At 40.6% G+C, this 26953-nt stretch overlaps 2 protein-coding genes across 5 annotated transcripts in view; both read right to left on the reverse strand.

The window, feature by feature from the left end:
- Positions 1-515: 515 nt before the first annotated feature.
- On the reverse strand, positions 516-6459 carry LOC114474561 (zinc finger protein 345-like). The gene is made up of 4 exons (XM_028464960.1): positions 5554-6459; positions 4398-4750; positions 2617-2677; positions 516-2269 (listed from the first exon to the last, which is right to left on the reverse strand). The coding sequence occupies exons 1-4, from the start codon at positions 5924-5926 to the stop codon at positions 696-698; spliced, it is 2361 nt and encodes a 786-aa protein (XP_028320761.1). The 5' UTR covers positions 5927-6459; the 3' UTR covers positions 516-695.
- Positions 6460-7601: 1142 nt separating this feature from the next.
- The window catches only part of sptbn4b (spectrin, beta, non-erythrocytic 4b), a 62911-nt gene continuing 43559 nt past the window's right edge, over positions 7602-26953 (reverse strand). For 2 of the 4 annotated variants that reach the window (XM_028464155.1, XM_028464158.1), the window contains 12 exons: positions 26597-26842; positions 25863-25997; positions 25392-25636; positions 25178-25316; positions 24553-24637; positions 24287-24483; positions 21388-22388; positions 20740-20800; positions 20408-20661; positions 14975-15145; positions 13570-13612; positions 7602-12176 (listed from right to left, as the gene is read on the reverse strand). In XM_028464155.1, the coding sequence (XP_028319956.1) occupies positions 11919-12176; positions 13570-13612; positions 14975-15145; positions 20408-20661; positions 20740-20800; positions 21388-22388; positions 24287-24483; positions 24553-24637; positions 25178-25316; positions 25392-25636; positions 25863-25997; positions 26597-26842 (2835 nt within the window). In that variant the 3' untranslated portion in view covers positions 7602-11918. Of the gene's footprint in view, positions 12177-13569; positions 13613-14974; positions 15146-15290; positions 15411-20407; positions 20662-20739; positions 20801-21387; positions 22389-24286; positions 24484-24552; positions 24638-25177; positions 25317-25391; positions 25637-25862; positions 25998-26596; positions 26843-26953 lie in introns of those variants that run through there. The other 2 variants (XM_028464156.1, XM_028464157.1) reach the window with 2 other exon arrangements.

The raw sequence follows: 26953 nt of genomic DNA on the forward strand, positions 1-26953 counted from the left end.
CAGTTCCAACTCTGTGGTTTAGTAGTAGTCAATGAAGCAGAGAAGAAGAGCTTTCTTCAGGGACCATATCTCTTCGTTAAACAGTGCACTGACACACTCTGGTGGCTGAAGTTAAGTAAATCACAGACTTTTGAAGACGCACAAACCCTGAGGATAAAAGTCCTTTTGGGTGGTAATCCTTCAACAGTCCATGATTACTCACTAACTTCAGCCACCAAAGCGTGTCAGCGCACTGCTTAAGGGAGAATAAAAGGTCCCTTAGGAGAGCTCTTTCATTGTCTACTACGAAACCACAGAGCTGAAACTGTCGCCCCCTGTGGTTTTTATCCTCTTTCAGTTAAAAAAAGAGCTTTATATCAACATCTTTAACTTTTCCTGTTTTTTTTTTTTTTTAATTTGCTATTTTTTTTTGAAAAATCTACTAAATGATCTATAAATCAGGCTGAATGTTTCACTCCAATAGAAAACAATGAAATGTTCACAGGCAGTGGGGCCGTGTGACATCATCAATCACATGATTTCAAGATGGAGGAACACAGGCTCTAAAACTGTAAAGTGGTCTTGTTTTTAAAAGTTAATACAATAAATATGATGCAAAATAATGTGTTTTGTTGGACGTAGATCTACTAATATGTACATTTATAAGATTTTAGGACACGTTTGCATAAACAGTGGAGGATCCCTTTAAGGAGCGTTTACGAGGCTTCACAGATGTGTTTCTTGAGCTGTCGTGGGTCAGAGAAACCACGATTGCACTGCTGACATGAGTACAGTTTCTGGCCCGTGTGCACCTGCATGTGGCACTTGAGCTGGTTGGACTGGTGGAACTTTCTGTGGCAGTAAGAGCACTCAAACGGCTTCTCGCCCGTGTGGATCCGCACGTGGCGGTAGAAGTTCCCGTCAGTGCGGAAGGCTTTCCCGCACTGCTCGCACTTGTAGGGCTTCTCGCCCGTGTGGATGCGGTCGTGCTGCTTCAGGCTGGCGGCATGGAAGAAGCTCTTGCCGCACACTTCGCAGACGAAGGGCTTCTCGCCGCGGTGGCTGCGCTGGTGGTAGCTGAACGAGTGCTTGTTGTGGAACGACTTGCCGCACTCGTTGCACGTGAACTCCTTGTGCTCGCTGTGGCCACGCTCGTGGAGCTTGAGCGAGCACGCGGCGCTGAAGCCTCGCAGGCAGATCTTGCAGCTGAAGGGTTTGACCAGGGACTTGCGCCCTTGGTTGGGGTTCTGCATGCCGCCTGTGGACTCGGCGTCACGGTCGGCGTGCACGTACTTCTGGTGGATGAGCAGCCGGCAGTTGAAGAGGAACGTCTTGCCACACAGGTCGCACATGAAGGGCTTCCGCGCGCCGTGGATGAGCATGTGCGACTTGAGCTTGTTGTTGTCGGAGAAGCTCTTGCCGCACTCCTGGCAGCTGAACGGCTTCTCGCCTGTGTGGATACGAAGGTGTCGCTTCAGGTTGTTGTTGAGGCTGAATCTGGCGCCGCAGATGTGGCAGGTGAAGGGTTTCTCCCCCGTGTGGACCAGATGATGCCGCTTCAGTGCCGTGCCCGTGCGGTACGACCTGTCGCACACGCTGCAGACGAACGGCGAGTCGCCCGTGTGCTTCCTCTTGTGCACGGTGAGGGAGTGTGCGTACTTGAACGTCTCCTCGCACAACGGGCACTTGTACTTGCGCGCGCTGGTGTGAACCATCTGGTGGAAGCGCAGCGTGTCTTTGCTCTTGAACTCTTTGCCGCAGGTGGCGCAGCTGAACGGGCGCTCCTCGGAGTGCACGGCCATGTGACAGCGCAGCTGCACCGCCGTCTTGCACGTCTTGTCGCAGAGGTGACACTGGAACGCCTGCTTCCACTTCTCGTGACGCAGCAGGTGGTTCTCCAGCGGCTGCTGCGTCCGGAACGTCTTGCCACACTGGTCGCAGGAGAAGGGCTTGGGCGGCCGCAGCTGCTGGTGGCGCCGCAGGTGGTTCTGGAGCGACTCCTCCTTCCTGTACGAGCGCTTGCACTGCGGACACGGGAAGGGCAGCGGCGCTTTGGTGGCCTGGTGACGCAGGAGGTGGTTCTCCAGGGACCTCCGCTCCAGGAAGCTGCGGTCGCACTGCTCGCAGGGATAAGGCTTCTTGTGCACCTTCACGTGCTTCTTCAGCTCTCCTTTCCAGTAGAAACCGAGGCTGCAGTGGTCGCAGAAGAACCGCGGTGCCTTCTTCCTCAGGTTTGGTCCGTGCACTTCGGGTTCACTCGTCTCCTCCTGCACGAGGCTCTCAGTCGACTCTGAGAGAAAGAAACAACACAGAAAGGACCAATTGTTATAAACAGTGCTGATTTTTATGGTAATTATGACAAACAAGAATTTACATTGAAACTGAAGCTTTATTGCATAAACACTTAGAGTGTTACCTACAAATAATGTTTGCTTCATGTTTACAGGAAATTATCACAGCCAAAAAATGCAAACGTTAAATATAAAATGTTTTTTTACATCATTGAACTTAGATTTAAATTCTCTTTTTAGGGAAACGTTTGTTGTGTTGATTGAAGCATTATTGTTTATTATGCCTTTATTGATTTAAAAGGGTCGTACAGTCAGCCCCATGACCTCATCGGTGATGATGTCATACCTTGGTCTGGTTTTGCTGCAGGCGTGCACGTGGCGCTCGTGGATTGGTTCTCCTGACATTCCTACAGAGAACACAGATATGAGTAAATACAGTGTATTATGCAGTAGTGTGTAAAGGTTATATCGACTGGACAAAGTGGGTTTTTTTTAAAACATGAGACAAGTTTTATTTTGATCTTAAATGAAATTTAGGAAAACACGGAAATCCTAATATTTACTGACTGACACAGAAAGAGCTCTAAAACACAGTAAAATACACCCTCACATGAACGTTTTGCGACAGTATCACATCTACATAATTCATTCTCAGTAAAACTTGTGGTTGAATGCGTAGCAACGAGACGTCACATCGTCAGCAAAATCCCACCATCCAGAATTTCTCAGAATGACATTCTTCACATTCTGAAATGGAAATACGACATGGGCTGAATCCTCACGTGCACGTTTTGGGGTCATGTCACACATTCAAATGATATTTTTCCCACAGTAAAACGGGTTATTGAATGTGCAGCAAAGAGATGGACAAATCAAATCTCACGCTACGTGACCTTGTGGGATTTTATGTGAGATTTGACATTTCAATGTTGTGTAAGGCAGTGTTGTAAAGATTAATTTGTATTATTTTTTTAAATTTTTTTCCCTTGATATTATCAACAATTGTTAGTTCATTTAGTAGAATAATTATTTGTATAGCACCTTTCGCAGACAAAAAGCCACAAATACACAGTTTGGAATCAAAACAACACACACATTATAAAAAGGTCCAGGATAACAAATCATAACAGCCCAAAAATAGCTAATAGTTAAAAGCTGGAACAAATAAAAAGGTCTTTAGTTGTCTTTTAAAGTGTCATTAGCAGATACCGATCCACAGACCTCAGAGCTGAGCAGGGGTGTGAGGCTGGATCAGATACTGATGTAATGAGTCGGACCCTGCAAAGCTCTGAACGCTAGAACCACAATTTAAAATGTATCCTATAGAACACTGGCAGCCAATGGAGTTCTTTTAGAAGAACAGGGGATCTGTGAGTCGTCCTAATAGTACGGGTCACAATTCTCTGCAGAGTTTTGTACTAATTGCAGACGAGAGTTCCTTCTTGTTCAGACGTGAATAAAACAATATAAAAGTCTAAACGTGAAGACACAAAGGCATGGATGATGAGCTCTAAATCATTCTGTGACACCATTTTCCTGAGTTTAGAGATGTTCCTTAGTTGGAAGAAGCAGTTCCTCATCAGCTGTTTACAGTGCTGCACTAATGACAAAGATAACGCCCACGTTTCTCACGCTTAATTTAACAAACTGCTCTAAATCACCAAAGTACTGTTTAATCCCTAGAATTGAATCATCAGTGGCAACAATCAGTGTTTGTGTTTTGGGGCTGAGATTTCTACTGAATTATTCTATAAGTTACACATGTTTTTTCTGTCATTTCCTGAGGGCTAAAATAGATGCTCTAAAGGGCCGGATTTGGCCCCCAGGCCTTGAGTTTGACACACATAGTAGACAGTATATACCCATTGAGTTTGTAGTGTGTACTACGGCATCAGCCCAAAACATTCATGTGAGGGTATATTCTGTGTCAAATCGCTGTTTCATCGCTTGATTTTGTTTGAACAAATAAAAAAAATAAAGTAGAATAAAAAAATAAAACATGTCAATTTTTGTTTCAAGAAGATAATTGTGTGATTTCAATCCGTGCTCCGTCTTTTCAGAGACGTAATCTCAGTGTGTAGTTCTGTAAATCATAGATCATTAATCTGCTGACTAAGAGTTTGTCACCTGTGTGGTGTCGACGCCGCTGACGGTGCTGGACACGGGACTGGGTGCGTCCTGGGGCGTAGCCTCTGCTGAGTCGCTCAATTCTTGGATGTGATTTGTCGTCGTCTCCGAGGACGACAAAGCCAAAGGCGGTGCCACAACCTGTCCAGAGCCGACCAGCAGCACCGTGGAGGCGGAGCCAACGGTGCCCACGAACACCAAGGAGCCGACGGCGGGCCTGGTGACGCAGGACGACTCAGCGGGAGAGCTGAGCACCAGCTCAGAGCTTTCTGCAAAAGGGTTGGGGGTGGAGCCTGTGAGGTTGGGGGCGGAGTCTGCGGTCGGTGATGGAGGACAGGTGGAGACGGACCCTCCTGTTTTTAAACACACACAATCTGAGTCACACTTGGATTAAAAAAATATATACCGTTATTGTTCCTCATATTTAACCTTTCAAAATAAAAGCAAAAAAAGTTTGTTTAGGCAGCAGATAACAATACATTTTATTTAAAAGCGCTTTATCAGACACTCAAATACATTTAACAGGTAGATTAAATTAACCAGAGGTGAAAGTAATGATTACAGCTACTCACCTTACTCTAATTTAGTTTATTTTATGGGTACTTGTACTTTTTTAGTATATTTCTAAATCAGTAATTTTACTTGTACTTAAGTATGTTTCAAAAGACAAAAATTAATTCATTGCATTTCTACACCCAACAGTTACTGAGTAAATTATTATCATCATCATTATTATTATTGAGAATTATTACTAGGATTTGTTTTATATTTTTTACTGAATTCATTGGTGTTATTTTATTTTTCAAAGAATTGTAAATTTTGACAAACATTTTATTTTACACAAATGCCTTTGTGTAAAATAAATGAAGTTCCGATTGTGGTAGATTGTGTCTCTTTTTTTTTAAGTTTATAATGAGATGTTTACTGTATGTAAGATTATTACCGACATTAAACGTGAAGGATGAAAATACTTTAACTCTGAGTACAATTTAATTGAGCTACTTTTTACTTGTGTACAATTTAAGTCAAGTAACAGTACATGAGCAGATATATTTTGACACCTCTGAATATAACAACAACACAGTGATGAGATGAGAAAAATCTGCGCCCCACATGTTGAGAACAGCAGCTTTCACTATCGCCCCCCGCCTCTCACCTCGCTCACAGCCGGGCTCCGGGCTCTTCCCTCCGGCCTCGCTGATGCTCTTCAGCTCCTTCTCCAGCTGCTCCATGTCCCGGCCCAGTTTACCCACCCGGACCTCCAGCTCCCGCTCCAGCTGACCGGCCTTCCACTGCACCACGTCCTCCAGCTGCTCCACCCGGGCCCGCAGAGCCTCGTTCTCCTCGGACAGCTCCGCGGAGCAGCGGGCGAACAGCTGCTGGATCTGCAGCACCAGGCAGCGCTGGATCTCTCGGATCTCCTCCGAGCTCAGCGCCTCCTCCGCGTTCAGCTCTCCGCACACGGTGACGGTGGCCCGGATGGCGAACTCCACCATGGAGGAAACCTCGCTGCCGAGCCGGGCCTCCATGGTTCTGGTTCTGGTCCTGGTTCTAGGCTGTTTAGGAAGATCTGAAGGACTTACCGGAAACTCAAGAACAGGTGGAACAAAAACAGGAAGACGGCGTTGGTTCCGTCAGACTGGTCCGACCCTGAAAATCCTCCGTGTTGAAATTGTACTACGATCGTGATAAATAAGAAATACATAATAAAAAAAAGCGATTTTTGCATTTGTTTTTATTTTTTGTTTTTGAAAGTTGTTATTGTTGTTATTTTATTCACTGTCAGAAATCTCGTTTGGGTCCAGCCGATTGGTATTTCTCTGAAAATCCTCTGTTAGAATTCTTTAACTACAATAGAGATAAATATATAAATAAGAAAATAAATAAATCAAGCAAAATTTGCTGTTGTTTTTCTGTTTTTGTGTAAACTCCAGCACTACACAGGTCTCTCTGGCCCCGCCCTTCAATGGTTTCACTCCTACCTCAGCCTAGCAGTGAGGGGGGACCCCACACTGTCACCTGTGGGGTCCCCCAGGGCTCCACACTCAGTCCAACCCTCTTCACCATCTACATGCTCCTCCTGGGTCGTGTCGTCAGCAGGCATGGAATTAATTTCCATTGCTATGCTGACGTCACAATTATATCTTAAAGTCACTCCCCCCCCCCCCTCTGGGGGCGTGGATGAGTCCAAACTGTAACGCACTCCTCACTCCAAAAGCTCCAGGATGTTCAGACAGTGCTGCCAGGTCCTGATGAGGGAAACACGGACACATCACCCCATCCTCCCTACCCTGCACTCACATCAGTGGTGGTGTGGCCCCCACTTACCTCACTGAACTGTTCACAACAATGGCTGACAGGGCCTTTGAAGCCCCACAGTGCTAGCTTTTAAGAAAACACTTAAATATCACCTTTTTACAGAAACTTATTTTAACAGTTAATGCCTCTTTTTAGTCCTGTCTTTTAATATATGTTGTGTTTTATTGTTTTAATGCTGTAGCACTTTGAGGTTTGCCATCAAATGTAAAGTGCACTACTATTTTTATTCAGTTTTAGAAAGAGTTTTTTGTTCTGTCGACCCTGAAAATCCTCCGTGTTGGAAATTTTACCTTGACTGAAATAAATTAATAAATAATACATTTTACAACAAATTTTAACAGAGGGTTGAAAAGTGTGAATTTCAATCGATGCTTAAAGAAAATCTATACATTTTTATAATTAGGTTGGCACCATTTTCAAAAAATGTTGTCTTTATATTAGTGAATTTATCAAGTATATGGTTGCTGTGATACAAATGTATTTTTTTCTGTCTTATATTTAAAACCTATAACAGAAAAAAGACAGGATTTCGAAAAAATGATTGTAATATTTGATATAAGCATGGAAAATTTTGTAGATTTATATCCATGTGTATTTGTAGGGGCTGAGATATACTGAATTATTTTGTAATTTACACAATGTCATTTTTACTTTCTCCTGTGGGCGAATTAGATGCTCTAAATGGCCAGATTACACGTGATTTACACGATGTGAAAAGTACAAACTTGGGGATATTGATGTTGAAATTGTTCGTTTTCCCGCCTAAAGTTTGTGGCCCATTTAAGATCAAACTCCTTCGTGTTTGGCCCCTGAACAAACATGAGTTTGATTCTATAATGAAAATCATTTAACGACCAAATGAGAAACACACAGGCACACATTCTCTATCTTTCAATATCACAATCTGTATTTATCAATTCAAAGAAACAGCTGTACAGAGTCGATGGTTGGATTTTATACATTATTGGTTCATTCATTCACAACTTTCCACATTGGTGTCGCTGCCAAAGTGTTCCAATGATTGTAGAGTGGACAGATGGGACTTAGACATGCACAGCAGAACCTTTATTAGAGACAGTCATTCATGCAGCCTGTCCGTGTGTGTGTGTGTGTGTGTGTGTGTGTGTGAGCACAGAAACTCAACTCCTCCTCACATGGTCTGAGCAAACTTATCTGTACATGATCAAGCTACAGACAGAGACAGACAGACAGGGTGGGCCGAGGACGGACGGTGGTCATCTTTGGAAATTTGGATTAGATTTATTGAGTAAAAATGAAGTTTATTCATTGAATATAATTAGTGAATATAATCCTGATAAATGAGAGAAACCAGAGGCCTTCAATGATTCAACCTCGTCTTCATAAGGTGAGAATAAAACGATTGTGCTTTTCTTTGTTTGATGGTTTTAAAAAGAAAAATCATCAGTATGCTCCACAATAAATAAAATAAATAAGTTAAGGTAGTAAAAAGACTTATTCTAAAAATAATAAATACAAATAAAATACATTCAAAATATGCACTCAACTGTTTCGGTGACATATATTTCACTCCTTTACTTCCTCCAGACCAGACTATCCACATTATATTATATATTATATTGTAACACTATACTAGATTGTAAAAATGTACCTGTTTTTAAAGCCAGTTTAAGATTCAAATTTACTTGTTTTGAGTTTTTCTGTCAATGTTGTCGTCGTTACTTAAGCAGAAACTAAATGTAAATGTAAACTCGGTCACTGTTTCATAGCCGACTTATTTTGAACATTATCAATTTAATGTAAAACAGCATCTTCTATATCGTTGTTTAAAATGTGTAAACATGAAAATAAATCTAAATGTAAATGTTAAATCTAAATCTTAAATCAATCGCCTAGTGTAAAGCTAAATGTTTAGAAATTATACAAAGTGGTCAGCTTTAGATTTAACATTTAGTTTGTGAATTAACATATGCAGCATACTTAGATTTAACATTTACATTTATCTTTCATGTGCACACATTTTAGCAATGATATAGAACATGCTGTTTTACATGAATTTCTGTCTCAAATGGAAGAAAAATGAACTAAATGTTCAAAATATGTCAGCTATGAAAAAGTGTGTGAGTTTTTACATTCGGCACCCAATATAAAAATGCTCTAGTTTAAGTATATCTTCAGTGGACGACACTGCTGCTGGATCTCTCTTTTGAAAGTTAAAAATCATAAAATTAAAGTAAACCCACAATGAGCTGCCAAAGCGACATTAAAATTACACTAATAAAAGGAAAATGTTGCTTAAAATCTGATCAGACCAAAATATGGAGAAACATCAGCTTGTTCTGAGTGTTTATGTGTGAAAATGACTCAGCCTTTTTTTCTGCCACCGGCCGCCCCCCAGCCTCGCTCTGCAAGGGGCCGGCGTCCCTAGTGCAAAGGAAAAGTTGCATAAAGTCTCGTTGCTACCTTGGACATCATCATCATCATAAGAACAACAGTGATCCCTGAAGACGCCCTTCCTCCGTCCAACTCCACGTTTCACTGCATCACTGTCTGAGCGCTTTTAGAGGGAGAGACAAAGAAGTGAAGCTGAAAAAAACAACCTCAGCCTTTCCTTCAACTGTACGAGAATAAAAAACAAAAACTGACCGTTGACGCCACAAACACAGTTTCATCGTCTGTTCTTACACAGTTTCAGTGTCGAGTCAACCTCGATATGTGAGGAGGATAAGACCAGCGTAACCCAGAGACGGTTACCATGGCAACGCTTCCAGTCCTCCATCAAAGTATGGGATTGAACTGTTCACATTGTTTCTATCTTTGTTTTTTTTTCTTCTCTAGTTATGCTGCTATAGGTTTGGCTTCATCACCAGGGCACTGGTAAAAATATTAGTTTTAAACAATATGAATCAAGGAAAGATCAAAGCGTTTCTGTTTTTTTTTTCTGTCCTGGGGTTTATTTTTCACTAGTTTTGGGTGTTTTCTTGGTCATTTTATAAATTTCTTTCTCCGTGTTTTTTTTTTTTTGCTGATATTTTCAGGGGTAATTTTTAGTATTTCATTTGTGTATTTAACTGTCCTCTTGTGATTATTTGCTGTTGTTTATTAGGTTTTCGGATTCATTTTGGGTATTTCTGTTGTGTATGTGACTAGTTTTGTTAGTTTTTCTGTAAGTCTTGAATGCGTATAGAGTCATTTTTTCACATTTGTTTTGGAGCTTCACTAAATTAGATCATAGACCACCAGTTGCCAATATTTTGGTGTTTTGGATGTAATGGTAACTGGCTTATCATGTTCCTTACTTCCTGTGCTTTCCTGCAGGTTTATTAACTTTATTATTATATACTCCTTCATCAAGTGCTTCTGCTGCGCTGCTCAGTGGGAACCAGTGGGAACCAGGAGTGGGATGTGTTAAAGCTACATTTGTGTATATGTGTCTCAGGATTAGGGGAATAAAAGCCCTTAAATCCACACAACAGCGTGGGCTCATCTCTGCACTATAAACGTGACCCAACTCACACTAAATCAGAGACTTTATGAAACCTTAATGAGTTTAACAGATTTTAAAGGTGTAATGGTAAAAAAAAAAGATCCCCACATAATCAGTGTCAGTTCCTTTTATCATAAAATTTGAAATATAACAAATAAAAGTTGAAATATTCTGCATTTTCCCCACATAAACATCCCAGTATTGATACGTGACACTCACTGTTTAAACAATATAAATGTTAAATGTCTGACATGACCACGCCCACTGTGTTTATCACTCTGTTATCTGGGATGTTTCTGAGCAGGATGTCCTCATAAAGACAGATAGTTGAGTGTGTGTGTGTGTGTGTGTGTGTGTGTGTGTGTGTGTGTGTGTGTGCGTGTGTGTGTGTGTGTTATGAAGTAGTAGCGACTCTGGAAGACTGAGGTGATGTCAAACGTATCACTAGTCGGTGAACACACATCAACATAAATAACCTGAGAGAGCCACGGAGAGCACACACACACACACACACACACGTCCTCACTCTGGTAGAAAAACAGGTTAAACAAACACGTGACGTACCTGTGAGATAATGGAGAGCGAATATAAATAATATATATAGATATAAATTAATACAAATTAAAATAATCAAAATAAATACATAAATACAAAATCTAATTGAATAAATAATTAAATATTATAGCCTTGATGAAGCCCAAACAATACAGTTAATAAAAATGTTGATTATCATCATTTAAAGGTTAGTGTATAAATGATGTATAAATTTGGACCAATAAAAAATTCAATAAATAAGTAATTTAATAAATTTAATAGATCCAGTCAAAAAAATAAATAAGTAAAAAAATACATACACAAAAATTAAATGAATTAATTCTAATAAACAAAGTCAAAGAAAAAAGGAAACAATAAGGTTTAGAAAACCAAAATAAATGTGTGGTTAGAATGTGTGCTACACTGGGAAATTCAAAATAAACTGCCTTGTGTTCTAAAGCGGAGTTTTTCAAAATAAAAGGAGGACTTGGAGATGAACTGGATGAAGTGGAAGAACTGAGCAGAAACATCTTTGAGTGTCTGTAAAAACCATGTGGCTTCATTTTCCTACTGAGGAGTGATCAGACGTAGTGGGAGACGTCTTAACAGACAGACAGACAGACAGACAGACAGACAGACAGACAGACAGACAGACAGACAGACAGACAGACAGACAGAACGACAGATGGACAGACAGACAGAAGGACAGACAGACAGACAGAGATGGACAGACAGACAGACAGACAGAAGGACAGATGGACAGACAGACAGAAGGACAGAAGGACAGACAGACAGACAGAGATGGACAGACAGAAGGACAGATGGACAGACAAAACGCAGATGTGTACCACTTATAGAAAAAAAAAGGGTATGAGCTACGTTAGAATCAACACCCATAGCTAACAGCCTTCCAGGTCCCGCCCCCTCGTTCAGTAACGGGCATGTGACTCCGCCCCCTCTGCAGTTCTCTGAGTCGTACGCCAGGGGGCGTCGCTGTTTCTGTGCGCTCACAGAGACACAGGAGACAGAGGGAGGGACAAACACAGACGCACCCCTGCTCCAAATTAAGTCTGTCCGTCTGATGTGGGGGTGATCCGGGGGTCAGTCTGTCACTTCCTGTCCTGACAGGAAGTGGCCCGTCCACCACTCCCCAGTCTACAGCACTGGAGTTCGTACACGACCAAACTGGGTTGCCACCGAGCTCACTTCTTCTTGCTGGATTTTTCCGAGCGCTTTGCTTCCGATTTCCCGCCACGGTCCGACTTTTCGGACCGCTCGCCCCTCTCTCTCTCTTTGTCCGCCCGCTCAATTCGCTCTGACCTGTTGTCGGCCTTGCTGCCGTCGCGTCGCGTGCCCTCGTCGGTGGATGAGGTAGTTGGTTGGGGCTGGCCCCATTTGGCGATCTCCTCGTGCTCCGAGATACTGGTGGTGATGTTGTTCACCCAGGCTTTAAGGTCCTCCTGCAACGGGAGGCAACGGTCAACCAAGTGGGCAACGGTCAACAGTATGACAGTAGACAGTATATATTATAGTACATAGTAGACAGTATATACTATAGTATATAGTAGACAGTATATACTATAGTACACAGTAGACAGTATATACTATAGTATATAGTAGACAGTATATACTATAGTATATAGTAGACAGTATATACTATAGTATATAGTAGACAGTATATATACTACATTATATAGTTGACAGTATATACTATAGTATATAGTAGACAGTATATACTATAGTATATAGTAGACAGTATATACTATAGTATATAGTAGACAGTATATATACTACATTATATAGTTGACAGTATATACTATAGTATATAGTAGACAGTATATACTATAGTACACAGTAGAGAGTATATACTATAGTATATAGTAGACAGTATATACTATAGTATATAGTAGACAGTATATACTATAGTATATAGTAGACAGTATATACTATAGTATATAGTAGACAGTATATATACTACATTATATAGTTGACAGTATATACTATAGTATATAGTAGACAGTATATACTATAGTACACAGTAGACAGTATATACTATAGTATATAGTAGACAGTATATACTATAGTATATAGTAGACAGTATATACTATAGTATATAGTAGACAGTATATACTATAGTACATAGTAGACAGTATATACTATAGTATATAGTAGACAGTATATACTATAGTATATAGTAGACAGTATATACTATAGTGCACAGTAGACAGTATATACTATAGTATATAGTAGACAGTATATATACTACATTATATAGTTGACAGTATATACTATAGTATATAGTAGACAGTATATACTATAGTATATAGTAGACAGTATATACTATAGTACATAGTAGACAGTATATACTATAGTATATAGTAGACAGTATATACTATAGTATATAGTAGACAGTATATACTATAGTGCACAGTAGACAGTATATACTATAGTATATAGTAGACAGTATATATACTACATTATATAGTTGACAGTATATACTATAGTATATAGTAGACAGTATATACTATAGTATATAGTAGACAGTATATACTATAGTATATAGTAGACAGTATATACTATAGTATATAGTAGACAGTATATATACTACATTATACAGTCGACAGTATATACTATAGTATATAGTAGACAGTATATATACTACATTATACAGTCGACAGTATATACTCATTGAGTGTGTAGTGTGTAGTATAGAGTGTGACATTTCAAACACAGAAAGAGAGCTTTGTTGTTGTTGTTGTTGTTGTTCTCTGGTGTCGGAGGGAGAACAGGTTTTTCTGTTCTCGTGAAGTTTGTAGAAACTAAACATAAACACGTATACGGACGATTCCTCACCTCGTCTTTTGCATGAAACAGGAACTCGCTGCCGTCCTTCGTCCTGTGAGAAGAGTAGGAGAGTTCTATCTCATTATTATGACTCATCTAGTATTCCTACTCTAGACTACTGTATCTCAGAATTCTGACACAACTCAAAATTAGGACTTTTAATCTCATTATGAGTTATTATCTCATAATTATGACTTTTGTTCCTATCTAATTATTATGACTTTAAATCTCATACTCATAGTTGCAATTTGTTTAATTAAAGGTAGGGTAGATGATTTTCAAAAGCTAGCATGATTTTGAACGTAGCCTTCCTGATGGCTCCGCCTTTAGCCCCTCCCCCCTCCCCTCTGTGCTCCGTGTCACTCACATGCATGCTCACAGCTGCTGCAGAAGAGGAGCTCAGCTCATCACTTGTGTAGAAACATAATTATCTCATTCAACAGTAAATAAACAATAAACTTTATCATTATATATGTTAAAAAACGTGACTAAAAACTCTGATTAACTCTGTCAGCGGTGACGAGTTTTCAGTGTGAGCTCGTGCATGTGAGGGGTGGAGAACGAGCAGGGAGACAGAGAGACGTGATTGGTTAAAAAAATGGTTAATTTTCTTCCATTGGTTGAAGTTATTACAGATTTACAGCTGCTACAGATGATGGATTTTCTTTATTCCTTTTTCAGAGAACATTAGATCTTCATTTCTATCAGGACATAAAGACAATTTCAATCAAAAACATAAAAAGCGTATCTGGAGAAATTTACCTACCCTAGCTTTAATACAAATTTAAATCTCATATTTATGACTTGTATTTCATTATAATATCTCATCTAATATTCATGACTACTGTATCTCATAATTCCGACTCAACTCAAAATTCAACTTTTATTCTCATTGAGTTATCTCATAATTATGATTTATCTCATTATTATTATAAGATTTGTATTTTAATAATATGACTTACTTTATTATTATAACTTAAATTTAATAGAACATTTATCTCATTATCATAATTCATCTAATAATCATGACCACTATCTCATAATTATGAGTTATCATCTCATAATTACAATTCATCTCATTATTATGACTTTTGTATTTTAATGACATAAATGAACTCATTATAATGTTAAAAATCTCAAAATTAAAACTTTTAAACTCATTATTGTGAATTCATGTCTCATATTTATGATTTATCTCATTATTATGACTTTGGATCTCATACTTATGACTCATTGTCAGATTATTATGACTTTTGTATCTTAATAATATGACTTTATTGATTGATATAACTTTGACTTCTAATCTCATTATTTTGTTTTTATGTTGCCTTGGCCACAAACTCTCCAAAGAAAAGCAGTCGCAGAAGTTCATGGATGAACAAATGTCCACCACGATACTAAAGACGTGTCTCACTTGAGCGTGAAGACGTTCTTCTTCTTCTTGTATCCGTTGGTGACGTCACAGTGGCAGTGAGACAGTGGAAGCAGGGGCTCGTTGTTGTAGGACGCCCCCGTGTTCTTGGCGTCCTTGTAGAAGCCCATCTCCCCCTTATTGAGAACGCAGTACAGGTTGACCCAAGACCTGCTGTGGATGGAGAGGGTGGGACGGAGAATGGAGGAGGGCGTGACACGGGGGAGGAGAGGGGAGGAGGGAAGGTGGGGGAGATGGGCGGGGTCAGCGCGGGATGCCGAGTCCATCACAAAGATAACACACTCACCTGAGGGAGGTAGGAGACCCAGCCCCGGGCAGGGAGGAAGAAACACACTGCTGGACAAACACGGACGCACAGACGGAGGGAGGGGGGTGCAGGGGTAGGGGCGGGGCTATAAGTGTGTAACACAGGACTTACCTTTGAGCAGACAAAAGGAGCAGCAGAACGGGAAGAGAAAAGAGAGAAGTTTGGTTAAAAAGACGTAATCACACGCACTCTGAATGGAACGCTGTGTGAACCTCTGAGGTACGTTTGATCAAAGTGGGGGCTTCTCTTTTATAAAAACTTCAAAAGGAAAAAGGAAAAAGAAGACAAAAAAAAGAGAAGAAAAAGGGAAAAATACAAAAGAGAAAAAAATAATTAAAAGATAAACAGTAAATTCAGGCCCATTTGAAAAGATGTCTGTGCTGTTAACACTATTAATACTAGTCATTTTGTGTACTTGTTGTGGGGACCACAAGAACTGTAAACTAATGTCACTTTAACAACGTTTGGACTTTCTTTCTAGTTCCAACAACACAGACACTTTACTTATGATGATATAATGTGAACACCATCATGTATTTTAAGCTGAACTTCTTCTTCACAGGCTGAGACCAAGCAAATCAAAAGCCAGACGAGGCGCGGTTTGGACAGAGAAGCCATTCGGGGGGTTATTACCTTGGCATGTACATAACGTGTGCATGTACATGAGAAACAGACATCCAGTGTCTGCAGTGGGACTCATCCAGCGGGAGGAGGGAGGAGCTGTTAGCCTGAGGTCAGCCAAGCCACCAGAGGGCAGTGCAGATGTGTGCTGTCTCTCCTGGAGGACTGTGGAAGTCAGCTGTGTGTGTGTATGTGTGTGTGTGTGTGTGTGTGTGTGTGTGTGTGTGTGTGTGTGTGTGTGTGTGTGTGTGTGTGTGTCTGTGTGTGTGGTGTGTGTGTCTGTGTGTGTGTGTGTGTGTGTGTGTGTGTCTGTGTGTGTGTGTGTGTCTGTGTGTGTGTGTGTCTGTGGTGTGGTGTGTGTCTGTGTGTGTGTGTGTGTGTTGTCGTTAGTGCTGCGTTCACATGCAGTGCAGAGCATAGACATTATGTAAGTAGACGGTAAACACCACATTGACTGTGGAGAAACACGTCAACAGCGCCGCCATCTTGGACTGGTGGTGGTGGAGGCAGCGGAGCATAGACATTATGACAGAAAGAGATACTGTTCAATCTCTAAGTAGAATTATTCTTTGAATTTTGAACCGATTTCCAAACTGTTTATGTGTTGTTGCAATATTAATCCTGCTCTGTTGATCTTATTATATTGTCTTATTTAGTCTTGTAAATATTAGTCTTTAGTTACTGTCTATATTTTTTTAGTTGATTGTTATTATTTTTATGTTTACATTGCACAGTCGACTGGAGTTAAACAGACATGATCAATAAAGATGATTCTATAATATACAGGACGGACAGAACCCTCGATGTTATGAATCTAGTGTTTCCATGGCAACAGCCTGTTACACAGAGACACAGGCTTACTGCAGTAATTGATGTGTTAGAATACAGCATCTATTATAACTAATAATATTAATGACGGAATCAATTAGTTGTTGTCATTCTTTATGTCTGACTACATTACTCACATGTTTAAGGTTTCCCACAGACAATGGGAACTGGCAGTGAAAGTAAATAATTCGTAATTTTATAATGAATAATTCAGTTATTTTGCTACAATAATTATAAAAATGATGATGATGATGATGATAGGGATATAATAGTAATAGTGAAAGCAATAGTAATGGTTATAATAATAATAAAAATAATAATAATAATAATAGCAATAACAAAATAATATAAGAATCAGTAAGAATAATACAATAAAAAACAAAAATTTTAATAATAAACAATATTAATTATTATTAATAATAACCATAATAAGGTAATATAAGAATATACTATAATAATAATAATAATAGCAATAATAATAATAATAATAATAATTTAATGAGAATACCAGTAACTATAATATAAAATATTAATAATAAAAAATAAAAAATAATACAATAATATGAGAATATATATAATGATAATTATAAGAATAGCAATGACAATAATACAGTAGTAGTACAATTCTACAACAATAATAATAATAATTGTCAAATGCAATGTAACGTAATGACCATTGAGTTCATTATGTGTTGTGTTCACTGTTCAGGGACAGCCTAGCCACAAGGAGGCAGCACTGGGTTGGGAGTGTTTTCTGTGGGTGTTTTAGTCTCTTCTACTGATAAGACAATAGTAGTGTGGGTTACGACCATAACTGTAGCCCTGTATGTAGTTGTGTTTCACCCGACAAGCCAAATAAAGCCCGTTTGGTTCTGTCTGGTGATTTGTAGGATACACGGATGTTATAGTACGTATAGCCTTATACAATGTCGTCAATAAAAACCTGAGCTATCTATCTATCTATCTATCTATCTATCTATCTATCTATCTATCTATCTATCTATCTACCTACCTACCTACCTACCTACCTATCTATCTATCTATCTATCTATCTACCTATCTATCATGTCTGACGTTTGTTACAAACAAACCCCGTGAAAATTGCTTTAAAATTGAATGATTTATGATAACTTTATGATAACACATCATTCCTCTATAGATGTAATACACTGTAGATGAGTGCCACCGGTTCAAGATGGCCGCCCTGTTGACGCACCACTCTAGTGGGCGGCAGCAGTTGATGCGGCGTCTACATAATATAATGTCTACGGTGCAGAGAGACACACAACTAACTCATCAAATATCCACATGATTATTTATCCTTCAGAATAATATGCTTTGATGTGATGATGAAAGACCAAACTAGCAACAACGCTAGGGTGACCATATTCTGAGTTCCTAAAAAGAGGACACTTGGGCCGACCTCAACATACTCAAAGTACTCGACGTTTACTTGAATCTATCTATCGATCTCTTGTAGCGGCAAAATAAAATATAATAAATAAATAAGTTATTGTCGATAAGGTTTAAAAATACATTTCTCTCTTTAAAACAAAAAAAATCTGAAATTAGCAGTGACTCAAATCAACAACCTTTATTATGCATTTTAACAATCTGTACTTGAAAAATCTCATATAAACCATCTTAAAATCTCTCAATTATTGAAACAATATGAGAAATATCTCACATATCAAATGAAAACTAAAAACAAAAACCCACAAGGCACACAGAGCAGTAATTAATCATTAAATATACACTTCAGTAAATAACCTTTTCAAATAAATATAAATTATATAAATCTATTTTAATCTCTCTTCTTTTTTCCTCGTGTGATGATTTGGTCAAAACAAAGCTTTAATGATTCTGTCACGTGTGAGTAAATTTACTGTAATGAACCATATTAGCTTTAAAGACCAACTCAGTAACTTTTCAGAAACTGGTGAACTTTTCCCAATAGACTAAATATTAACGGAGTTAAGAAGTCTTTTAAATAAACATGTTCCTTAAGATGCATTCAAGGTCAATTTAATTTTTTGTAAAATATCCCGGGCAGCCCAGACAAAACGTAAAAAGAGTAAAACTAGACGTATGGTCACCCTAAACATCAGGTGATGATGATGATGGACAAGTAGTAAATTATATTTTCAAACCTTAAAGTAAAATTAGGGAATGTCCTGTTCCTGATATTTGATTAAAAACACAAGGTTTAAGTTAAAATGACGGGAACGTGGTATGAAATCAGCATTGGTTGATGTTATGTTTAAGTGGCGACATGCGCACAAAAAGTGGCCCTGGTAATGAACTAGTGAGTTTTCATCTACATATACATAATACATAATAATATACAGACTACACAAGCAGAGAAAATATGTTTAACTGGAAAACATTAACAATACGACCAAAATGGTTTATTTTAAAGAGAATCAGCGCGGCTGTATTTGCCTCAATAGTTATACTTGGTGAGTACAAATACTCAGATGAAGTGGTATCGGCACATTCCTAATTAAAAACTAGTCAAATATGCATTTAAACACTAAAATGACTGAATCCCAATCATTAAATGCAAGTTGGTTTAATTCAGCAGGATATTGAGATAAATAAGACAATCATGAGTAATCGCTTTCTGGGAACACGAGCAATACAAATTAGGTAGAAGAATTGCAATTATTAAAAACTAAATTCATTGCGAGATTAAAGTTTTTTGGCAAAATTAACGCTAGAAACGTTTAAATGAGGATCGCCACCTGATGTAAAAACTAAATAACCTAATTTAAACAAGAAAAGATCATTTAAAGCACAAACAATGATGATAATATTTGTTTAAATGTATTATTAATTGTTTATTTTTACTATTTTTAGGGTTTATGTTGTATTATATTTCTATCTTCATCCTCAATAGAAATGTTTGATGGTGAAAAACACATTTATCGGAGTCAAAAACCCAAAGCAAAGGAAACGAGTGAAGCGTGATGTGTGTTTCGCAGCGACAGCAGAGCATGCTAGCTGCTTAGCTTAGCATGCTAACGTTAGCATGCCTCTGTTTGTACAATAAACGTCACGAGTCACAGACAGCAGAGGCTAAAAACCGCTACATTCAGAAAGTCCCCCAACTTATAAACATTTGGGATCCCCCGAAACATCCCACAAATAATTTGTGTGTGGTAAACATTCGGCTATTTAAAAAAAATGTTCTTAAGCTAACGCTACTTTTGTGCTCCAGTCACAAGCGGTTAGATATGGCCTAGCTTTAAGATGGTTAATATGATTACATTATAATTCAAATAGCAATAAATTCTTTTGAGTTTGATACGAGTGAATATACTACGATTACACATATACTAAGATACATATTATTTAATTAAAAGGTTTGAAAGTAGTGATTTCAATTTACATTATTCATGTATATTCTTTAAATGTCCATATGTGTGTTTGACCAAAAAAAAATCCGAATGTGAAATGAATATTTAAACTATGTTTCATTCATTTTGGTCACGATAGTGTCTGATTAAAACTTCTCATCTTTGGGGAAATATTGTGTTCAAAAGTGAGGGACTGTCTGAAAACTTCGGAGCCCGTTCTGCTTCGTCTGTTTCTCGCGCTCCTCTGACACCCCGCCCACACCTCAGTGCCTGATCACCAGGTGACCCTTGAACACCCACCTATTGGTGCTCTTCTTCAGGCTCTCGATGTCCAGCTTGCGGAACAGGAAGCCCTCGTGATGTGCTGTGTGCGTGGGGGGCTGGGGGACGGCCGGGTTGCTCTGGGCCGGAGCCGACCTGGACCTCCGAGTCTCTCCTGGCTCTTTGGGTCGAGGCCGACGCCGCGGTTTGGGTCTGTCCCGGGCTCGTGGTCGGTCGGGACGGGAAGACTTTTCTGGTAATCCATTGGGCAGGCGGGGCACCTCTCCACGAGCCTGAGGAGAGGGAGGGTGGGCGGGGTCAGAGCAGAACAGGAAGGAACTAAAACCCAAAATAAAGAGACGGATCCAGACCTGGGCTGCTTCTCTCTCCTGGAGCTGCTCCACTATCTCTGCCATGGTGGACCTTCTCTCCCTGAAGGACAATAAGAGGACTTTAGGTTTCTAGCAGAAAGACACACCTTCATGGAAACAAGCAAGTGCTGAAAAAGACAACTCGTGATTCGCCAACTCATCATTTCTTTAACAGAATATCGTGTTTCTGACCGGACATTATTATTATTATCATTATACAGTTAAGATGTGTTTTCTTATCAATACATGTCATTGATGCAACAAACACACACATGCAAGAGTGACTGGACTCATTCATGACTGAAATCTTTGAGCTATGCTAGGACAAGCACACTTTGAATGAGGGTGCCCCCATTGCCCCCTAAATAAATGATCCTGGAAAATAACACATTTTCAAATGTATTTAACGGTAAACAAGTAACATCATATTTCATTATAAATTAAAAATCAAGAACTAAACTAATCACCTGCATGAAAAACAAATGTAAAAGTGCAGTAGTCAGAAATACAGGAAACATGCTGCCCAACCCCTGAACCTACTCCTGTGGACACCTGCTTCTTCCTGATTAATACAAATGTTATTGTTGTGACAAACTCAAAATGTTAATATGATTAAAAACAGGAAACCCTAAATCCGTCCAGTCTCACCCTCCGGCTGAGCGTCGGTCCGAGTGGCCGGTGTCATGCTCACTAGATTCCTGCCTCTCCGGTCGCAGTCGGTCCCTCTCTCTCCTGCGGCCCTCGTGGCTGCCGTGTCCTTCCTGCTCACTGGACGTCTGTCTCTCCAGGGTCCGTCTGTCCCTCCTCCCCCCCTGGTCCCGCCTCACCTCCTGAGGCAGTTCGTCCCGTCGCGCCTGAATCAGCTGCTCGCTGGACAGCTGCCGCTCTATCCGGTGGTCACGGTGCGATTGCACCTGTGGTTCGGCATGGCCCAGCGGGTCAGTCCTGGACCCCAGGGACCCCCTGGTGGGCTCGCTGTGCAGACGCTCCCGGACCCTGGGCTCCTGAAGAACCACCTGGGCCATCACCGCCACCTCAGCCTTCTCCGTGCCGATCTCCCCCATCATCACCTCCCTCTCCCTCTCCCTCCCCCGTGACCTCTCTAGCCGGCTCGCCACCAGCAGCGGCGTCACTGCGTCGTCCAGGTGTTTGATCTTTGGTTGCCGTAGATACGGCGATAATTTCAGCTCTGGCTCCTTTGGCGCAGCCGCCTGCGCTGGATGAAGGCGACTCATCGTCTTTGCTGTTTGATCTTTTGCCGTGCTGGTAATCTCCCTCGCCTGATTGGCTGATACCAGCATCGCTGCCATGGCAACAGATGCGATTGAGGACGGAGCGGGCTTAGCTACCGACACCACACCCTGCCGTGTGTCAAGCGTGTGACGATATCCTGAGTCATTCATCGCGGGCGTGTAGTCTGCGACGGTAGAGCCTAGGCGGCGAGCCACGGGCGAGGGGGAGGGAGAGGGCGTGGCGGGGGAGGGAGAGGGAGGCGAGCTGACGTCATTCTGCTCGTAGATGGTTTGTCTCACAGGGAGGCGGGGCAGCGTGGCTGGAGATGGCAACGCGTCCTGGGGGTCGAGGAAGACTTTACGACCCAGCAGAGGGGTCGGAGGGAGTTTACTTTGCTCCGCCTTCAACTTTTCAACCTGCACCAAAAAAACAACAACAAGGCTTTAAAATGTAAACTCTAAGAACTTTAAGAACCAGAACACTGTACTTAGAGAACTATGGTTAGACCAGCTTCAATAACAACAGAGGCAGTTCTTTAGATCAGTGGTTCTCAACCTGTCTAGCCTGATGACCTCCAAAATAAAGGTCCCAGAGAGCGGGGACCCTCCAAAATAAAGGTCCCATAGAGCGGGGACCCTCCAAAATAAAGGTTCCAGAGAGCGGGGACCCTCCAAAATAAAGGTTCCAGAGAGCGGGGACCCTCCAAAATAAAGGTTCCAGAGAGCGGGGACCCTCCAAAATAAAGGTCCCAGAGAGCAGGGACCCCCACTGTAGCTGAAGGTGGTTGAACACAGACATGAACATTGAAGAACAGTCATGTGGAGACAGGACCATCTATAAGGGGGAATAAAGGAGAGATTTTTGGGGTCCATCCATAAAGTCAGTAAAATGATGGTCTATTGTTCTATGAATCTGTGATAACCACATTTATTTATTCATCTGAATAATATCCACTGTTATCCAGGAACGTTTATTATTATTATTATAGTCATCTTAAAGATGGAAATCCTGGTTTTAATCACTAATAAAATGGTTCAAAGTGACCAGAAATGGTGGAAAAGGAGGTGAAATGGGATTTTTTAAAAACCACAGAAATTGGTTAAAAGTTACAAATTGTGGGTAATGGAATTCATAAATGTAGGGAAAATTAGTTTAAACTAGCAAAATATGTGCATTAAAAATTGTGAATGTACTCCAAGTGTAAAACTCTGATCAACTTTGGCCTCCTGCAGGCCAGGAGGATGGTGGCTCTGTCTTGGAGAGAGACTGAAGTATCTTCTGCACAATCCTGGATTAGAGAGATGGCAATGTGTGTTACATTAGAAAAGCTAACCTATGTAATTAGGGGCAAAGCACAAGAATTTGAAGAGGTGTGGACACCCTTAATGGACTTTCTAAGGCAACAATAGAATATATTTTGCTGCATGGTTATTGAGTGTGATGACTTATTATTATTATTATTATTATTTTTGTATTACTTATTTATTTTACTTATTTTTTTTTTTTTTTTTTTTTTTTTCTGTTATTATTTACTTTTTTGTATGTGTATACGCTGAAAGACCAGCTTGCACTTGATTGAACAATTAGTATGGTGCGTGTTGATGTGTTTTATATGCTGCTACTGAAAATCAATAAAAACATTGTTCAAAAAAAAAAAAAAAAATTGTGAATGTGATTAAATTGGCCAAAATAATCATAAAATCTGGTGAAAAGAGGATAAAAGTGAGTAAATAATAGGTCAACATATGTGACATTAGGTGTAAAAGTGGTGGAAAGGGTTTATAAGTGCTGAACATGTCTGGAAAGTGGAAAAAAGGAGAGAAAAGTCATTGAAATGTGATGTAGAAGTGTCAGAAATGGGAGAAATGTAGCAAAAATACATTAAAAGGAGCAAAAATATGGAAATAAAAAGTGATGAAAATAGGTTAAAATATGGTGAGTTTGATGGAGTTGTAGAAAAATGGTAAAAATAAGTAAAAATGGGCTCAAATTGTTCAAAAAAATATTCTTAGTTTCTTGAAGGCATCTGGAGACCCCCTCGCAGTGTCTTGCAATGCCAAGTGGGATCCAGACCCCAAGGTTGAGAACCCCTGCTGTAGCTGATGTTGCCAGTTAGAGAGAGGAAAATAACAGACACTGGTGTATCAGTTCAACTGGTGATCATTATAAGTGGTGACAGGTCACATTAGAAGCCAGGATTTAAAGCTGTAACTTTATTTTGTCACATTTGGAACAGCAGTAACATTTCCTTAATAATCAAAGCTAGTGATTGGTCAGTAGTCAGACACAGTGAAGATGATGAGGATGATGATACCGTGGTGAGCCGTCGCAGCGAGCTGAATCGCTCCTCCCAGGTGGCGGCGGCCTTACGGAAAGCTTCGTGCCGGCGGATCAGCTGCTCCACCTCGTCCACGCTGGCTCCCAGCTCGTTGCTGCTGACCAGCGGCTCCTGGGCGGTCAGCCACGCCTCGGCCACAACCGCCTCCTGGGCGAACTGGTGGACCTCCAGCTCTGAGGGAGAGAGGTGAATCAGTCACTGACGCGTCTCTACAGATCAACCTGTGGAGGTTTTTCACTCACGCTGTTGAAGGAACTCCCAGTGTTTGTCCCACTTCTCAGAAAGCTCACGCTCCTTCTCAATCACCTTCTCCAACTTCTCCTTGATCTGAGGATCACACGAGACAACGTCAGATCTCACACAGGCATCAGTTACAGTAACAAGATACTGTGTCTCTACGTTGGTCAAATGTGCACAGTTTGTCCCACGTACAGACGCTTCAGAGAAAGAAGGAACCGTGTTGGTTGAATCTGAGATGGTTTAACTTTCTATCACAATGGATGGGTTTGAAACCCACAAACCCATGACACCTTAAGTATTCGCACAAAATCATTCCAAACCCACAAAAACAAAACAAATACAAAGTGACAAAAAATTACACAAAATTAGACCAAAAATACGAAAAAAAATCACTCAAAAAAGACCAAAAATATGTGAAATGACACAAACGAAAAAAATACGCAAAATGACTGCAAAAACACCAAAAATATAGGATTAGACACCAAAATACGACAAAAATACAGAAAATCACACCATACTTAAAATGACTCCAAAAAACACCAAAAATACGGGACATGACAACACAAAAAAATATGCAAAATGACACAAAAAATGAGAAAAATAAGCAACTACAGTAATGTACTGTACCTCTGCAGAAGCAGGGTTTCTGGCAGCCAGCAGGGTTTTTCCCATGTCGATGCACTCCAGGATGTTCTGGCTGCGAGCCTCCACCTCGCTCTTCAGACTCTGGTGATAGTTCATCAGAACCTCCACCGAGGACACGTCTCTGTGGACGAAAAACACTGTCAAGCCTTCATTGCTGCTGCTGTGGCTCCTCCTCCTCCTCCTCCTGACTCTGTACCTGGGCTTCTCTCCCGTCCCTATCTGACAGGTGACCGACTCCATCCACATCATCTGGTCCCGGACCATTCCAAAGAACCTCAGCTTGTCCGTCTCGGTGGTGATCTTCAGCCGACAGTCGTCGCAGGACGTCAGCAGCTCCTTCCAGCACTGCAGCACCTCGTGCTCGCGCCGCGCGATGGCGTCGGCCTTTTCTCCAGCGTACACCGTCCTCAGCTGGGCGGCGCTTTCCTGCAGCTGACGCACCTGACAGAGAAACATACAGAGTCAGTCAATAGTTCCAAACCAGGAGCTCAATAACTAGTGAAAAACAAATAAATAATTATCAGACACAGTCTATCTACAATGACCTCATGTAAAGGATTTTTACTATCGAGTGGTGAAATAACCCAAAAAAATGAAGAAGTCGCATGAAGTAAAATAGTATTACATCCCAAGAAAGAGTCATGTGTGTGTGTGTGTGTGTGTGTACCTGTGTAACCATCAGCTGGATGTCCTGCTCAAAGCCCTGCAGCAGTCTCTGCAGTGAGCTGGTGTTGGCGCTGCTTCCCTGTCGAGCTCGAACCTCCGGCAGCCGTCGATGTTTGTCCGAGATCTGAACCAAAACCTGGAAGAATATCAGTGAGAGTGGATCAGACTACGATCATTTTAATTTACGACATGTTTTTTCTATTGGAGGTATGCATTTTTATCTGAGGTTTAGACTTTATTTTAATGAAAACTTCTGTTTGGGATGGTGACTCATGTACTAGTATTACTTACTTAACCCTTTAGTTTAAGAATGAAAGTAAGTATAGAATGATGGTGGAAAAACTGTAAATTGTGAGACCATATATTGTAAGTCAGTACAGTATAGTGTCCGGGGTTGTTTTGTCTTCCTGGTCTTTGCAGGTTTTTACAGTTTTTCTGACATACATGTCGAGGAGACAGTGATTGACTGTAAAGGGTCGTTAGAACTATAGAATAAAATAGGAAATTGAACAGACCATAGATACTGGGAATGGCTTTGTGTTGGTAAGTGTGGCTGTTTGTGGTAAATAACACATGCAGTCTTAGTTTAGCCAGAAATATTTTCAGTATTTTTCTATCATTTATGTCTTTTCTTCTCATTTTTTGAAATATCGTTGTTGATTAGTATGTTTTTTCTGTGGTTAAATGTATTTTCTTCTCATTTAGTAATTTGTTCTGAGGACCCGTTGGGCTCACCTCCCTGCAGTCAGAGAAGAACTTGTGCAGCTGATGTGAGGCGGCCAACATCTGAGCGCGAGTCTCCATCAGCTCCAGCAGGTCGGCCCACGACTCGTTGACGCCGTCCTTCCACTCTGCGATGGTGGCGGCCTCGGCGTGGCCGTAGTCGATCAGCTCGTCCACCATCTGGTTGACGGCGGTGACGCGCTCCTGCCCCACGCTGCCCGTCTCTGAAGCAAACTCTGTGAACTTCTCCTGCAGGACCTGCACGAGAGGAGGCGATTCAGGGAGGGACTCTGTAGGTGATCCATCATAGGTGTAGTTTTGCATTGCAATAAATTGCACTTGTTTGATATGTTCTTTGTTCAATCTTTT

The sequence above is a fragment of the Gouania willdenowi genome, chromosome 13 (genome assembly GCF_900634775.1).
Source record: "Gouania willdenowi chromosome 13, fGouWil2.1, whole genome shotgun sequence".
Classification (NCBI taxonomy): Eukaryota; Metazoa; Chordata; class Actinopteri; order Blenniiformes; family Gobiesocidae; genus Gouania; species Gouania willdenowi.

What these genes read in the sequence shown, in the direction of transcription:
- LOC114474561 (XM_028464960.1), bottom strand. Translation starts at nt 5,926, where the DNA reads ATGGAGGCCCGGCTCGGCAGCGAGGTTTCCTCCATGGTGGAGTTCGCC. An exon ending in GGAGCCCGGCTGTGAGCGAG is followed by an intron (nt 4,751 to 5,553) that starts GTGAGAGGCGGG and finishes GTTTAAAAACAG; the next exon opens with GAGGGTCCGTCTCCACCTGT. An exon ending in TGCAGCAAAACCAGACCAAG is followed by an intron (nt 2,270 to 2,616) that starts GTATGACATCAT and finishes TCTTTCTCTCAG; the next exon opens with AGTCGACTGAGAGCCTCGTG.